Raw genomic sequence first — 4,373 nt, 5'->3', positions numbered from 1 at the left:
AAATCGAGTGAAACAAGTATAAAATACATAAAAATACACATTGAAAATGAGTTAAACAATACATATATTTACATATAAATATATGGTGACTAATTTTAATGGTTAATTTTAATGTACAAATAATATTTTTATTTCTGAAAAATCCCAACATATATTTTAATTTTCGAAAAAGAAAGCGGTTCTTAATTCTATTTGCAACTGAATGTGAAAGAGGCATGATTAATCTATTTGTATTTGTTTGCAAAATCATCACTTGGTGACTAGAATTACACTTCATCCTATGACAATAAAATGATGAATCTTCATAGCATCAAATATATCAATCATAGAATTATTTTCTTTTCTTGCTCCATGCCACTGCAGGCTGTGCGGGTGGTTATGACCTTGAGTTCTCTCCAATGAAATTTTCAGAGTGATATCACTCTTTTCTCCCTCTCATCTTGGGGCCAAATAAATAAAACTTCCGGAGCTACATTCCTTCATCATTTTATTTTTTTAACCCCACTGATCTGAAGAGTACCAATGAAGGGTGGGTGCTTGTTCATCGGAGAAGATCAAATTGCATGCCTCATCAGCGGCACCGATGAAATTGTGCTCTTCCATCTTCACGTATTGCATAGTCTGGTGCGGTTTCTGGAACTGGAAGCAATTCATGGAAGACGAAGAGGCCAACATGGAACAGTTGAATTTCAATGCAGGAGACTCTGAAAACATCAGGAAGTGGTGGTTACTTTGAAGCACCCCAGACGAAGAAATTGCGTCTTTGGTGTCTTCGTTTAGGATCGCACTTGAATCGCTATCGGAAGAACCGTCTTTGTTGAAGTCTGAAGGGAAGAGTGGCGGCGACGACGGTGATGGCGACGGCGGTGTTGTTGTTGCACCAAGAGCAACAACACCGTGGTCGCTGTTGTCGTTGAAGCAATTGTCATGGTACAAGTGATGATCGTTAACGTTGGATCCTGATCCAAGAATTGAGGTTTCATCAGGAGTAGTGTTGTGTTCTTCATTCATCACCAATAATTTCTTATTATCATTACCAAGAGTTTTTTTTTTTTAATCAAAGATAGGAAGATTATTATAACTCATTGACATTATTACCAAGAATGTAATTTAAATATATTGTCAATATTTTATATAATTATCTAATTATATTTATTATTTTAGATGATTACTAATGTCATTAATATAAATTAAGTAAATTATATTACTAATTAACTAAATTAAGTAACTCTTTCAAAAGTTCAATATAATGTAAATTCTTACTTCTATTGTAATTTACGTTACTAAGTAGTATATCGATTACCTTTTGTTCAGTATATTATTAGGTGATTGTTAATTAAATAAAAGTTGATTTTAGTTATAATTGCATAAAAACAAACTGCATGTCATTCCAACCTTTATCTATTGAATTAGTATTTTCAATTATTAAGATTTTTTTTTCTGAATCATGTAATTATTAAGAAATTAGACATGCTTTCTAGAATCTATGTCCCTATACACTTAAAATATCTAGCAGCGTTTGGACCAAATGTTCTCCTCTCCACCCGTTATGTATGTAAGAGATATCAATATTTAATTATTGGTTTAATGTTAATATTTCATCTCTATCAAATGATTTGTCATTTGGATTAAATATTTCGATGTAGAATAATTGTTGTTTGTTGTATAATTCTTTTCGGCAACTACCCGGCTGTTAACTATAAGAAATTTACTAAAATACCTTCTTATGTGGAAATACAATTTATTCACATTCACATTCACATTCACATTCACATTCACATTCACATTCACATTGCATTCAATTTTCACCGCTATAATGATTAATTGTCACGTATAATTATAATTCAATAGAAACAAATATTTTGTGACAAAAATATTAACAAAAATGATAGATAATTTGATATTAAAAAATGCATTCTTATTATTGTAAAAAAATTTATACCAATATTTAATTAGATATTTTCACGTATACAAATAAGAATTATATTTTTCAAAATTCATTTTTATAAATCACTGATTATTAAATATGGATTTAAAAACGGTAACATTAGGTAAAAATTAAACTCTACTTAAATCTTAACTTATTTCATAATGAAGTCAATATATTCATCTAAATTTATCTTTGCTTCAGTGCTATCATAAATAAGTTTTACACAAATATTCAATGAATTAAAAACATTTTTTACATTGGATCAAAATAAAACTCATGTTTCTAATATAAACAAGAAAAAAAGAAATTTTTATAATCATAATAGTTAGAATTTCGATCTAACTTTTAAAATTTTTTAATTGTATAATTTAAATGATTTAATTGATTTTATAAATTTATATTATATCTAACGATTTTATAATTTAAATTTTGTTAAAATTTTAAATTTTACATACTAAATTTACTTTTTCGATCTCGGGTAAAATTTCGATTTTCACTACATGACTTACAATAATATTAACATGTATAATTAAGAGCAGTAGATATGAATTGTAAGACTAGTGTGTAGTGTGTACCTGCTTGTGCAACGCATCGTTGTCCTGTTTTAGTGCATCATGATTAACTTTAAGAGCATCATAATTATTTTTAAGAACGCCATAATCTCTCTCAAGCTGTTTAGTCTTCCACCTGGCGCGGCGGTTCTGGAACCAAACCGCCACCTGTCTAGGCTGCAACCCAAGTTCTTGTGCTAACTTCACCTTCCTCTCTGGTTCAAGCTTGTTCTCAACCTCGAAGTTCTTCTCCAACGCTTTCACTTGTTCCACGCTAAGTCTTCGCTTCTTCTCAGAGTGGTGCCCAGATTCCTCTACCGTGCACCCTTCTTCGTCTAGACCATCAAGCACCATCGACTGGAACAATGGATCATGCCCGTACACGTGGTTGCTCCTCGGACTCTGCTCCTCTAAACCAATGCAAATTAAACACAGTTAATGAAAAAAGGAACAAGAAAGCTTTTTATTTATGGATCTGTATGTGTCTAAATTTTGAAACAAAGAAACATGGAAATGGAACTAGTTGGTAATAATTATTAACCTGTTGATGATGGACAAATTGTCATGAGAGGTCCTAAAGAATCTGATGAGCTTCCAGTTCTCTTCATGATGAGTAGAAAGAAAACTTAAGTAAATAGAAGATTGGATCTCTGGATACTCAACTCCACTTTATTGTTATAAAAAGAATATTAATAAATATGGGATCTTATTTTTGATGAACAAGCAGAGTGCTAATTATTATTATTTTTTTCCCCTTCTTTCTCACTTAAGAGTAACCATTGGAACTATCTTGTCTTAAACAGCACCAATTTTCACAATACTGAAAGCAGCTATGCAATTTTCTCATGGAGTCTAGTTCACACTCTTCCCCCATCAAATTCAAAAGCCACAATGATCAAACTATGCCATGTAGCTAGGATGAGTAAGAGGGAAGGGGAGAAGGTGGTGGTGAGAAAAAGAAGAAGTGATTTCACGTTAACATCGAGAGGTGTGTGTTTATATATATAAACTGAACTAACTTGGGTTTAGGATCTGACTGGGGTTAGGTGGAGTGTGGTGCTACCGCGGTTAAGAATGAAATGGAGACCAAATTCAACGCAAATTGCAGAATCATGCAACTTTTCAATTTGGGTGTGTGCCTGTGACTAGTGACCTGTCCCTCCTCATAGCTAGTTGCTCTTCCGGGATTTCGACCGTTTCTAGTGATAGTGATATTATTGGGTTAAACTTGGACTCCTTTAAACCTGTAATTTAAGAGTTTTTAATTAACTAATTAATTCATAACCATGCGATCTAATACAAGTGGTAGCATTTAGCTTGCTTAATTAAGGTTTGGTTTGGCCAATGAGTTATAGCTCAATTGGTATAGTTTTTCTATATAAATTTAAGAGGTTACGAGTTCGAATCTCTTTATTTTTGATAAAAAAAAATTAGGTTTGGTTTGGTAGTACAACCACATCAGTTTTATTTTGGATAAGAAAAAGTATAGAAAACAATAATAATTGTGAAAAATTAAGATTAACATTTAAACGCATTCACACTACGTACGATTATTCATAATCTCATCATAACCTTCAATACACGCACAAAACTCGCTGTCATCGTTTTTCGGTCCTCACCTCACGCCGCTATACCACCGCCGACCGTATCGATACCGTCGCAGCCTCCTGCCGAAGCCTCACCTGGCGCCACTGTAATAAGAAGAAGCATGGAGTGTTCATTTTCTGGTTTGAACGCATTTTATCATTCTGTTAACAGAGGCGGAGATGTTTGGATCAATGAGAACTGGTTCCGTATCATCAGGCAGCTCGGTGAAGGTGGCAATGCCTATGTCTTCCTCATCAAGGGCGTTCTCGCCGACAACGTCTCCAGTGGTTTCTCCGCCAAGCTCA

At 33.1% G+C, this 4,373-nt stretch overlaps 1 protein-coding gene across 1 annotated transcript; it reads right to left on the bottom strand.

Annotated features, from left to right (window-relative positions):
* Positions 1–199: 199 nt before the first annotated feature.
* On the bottom strand, positions 200–3,465 carry LOC107469045 (homeobox-leucine zipper protein ATHB-6). The gene is made up of 4 exons (XM_052255556.1): positions 3,023–3,465; positions 2,489–2,891; positions 2,431–2,434; positions 200–1,023 (listed from the first exon to the last, which is right to left on the bottom strand). Exons 1-4 carry the CDS (start codon positions 3,087–3,089, stop codon positions 496–498), a joined length of 1,002 nt encoding a protein of 333 aa, XP_052111516.1. The 5' UTR covers positions 3,090–3,465; the 3' UTR covers positions 200–495.
* Positions 3,466–4,373: the final 908 nt, after the last annotated feature.

Source organism: Arachis duranensis, chromosome 10 (genome assembly GCF_000817695.3).
Source record: "Arachis duranensis cultivar V14167 chromosome 10, aradu.V14167.gnm2.J7QH, whole genome shotgun sequence".
NCBI classification, from domain to species: domain Eukaryota; kingdom Viridiplantae; phylum Streptophyta; class Magnoliopsida; order Fabales; family Fabaceae; genus Arachis; species Arachis duranensis.
This window is presented reverse-complemented; position numbering and strand designations above follow the sequence as displayed.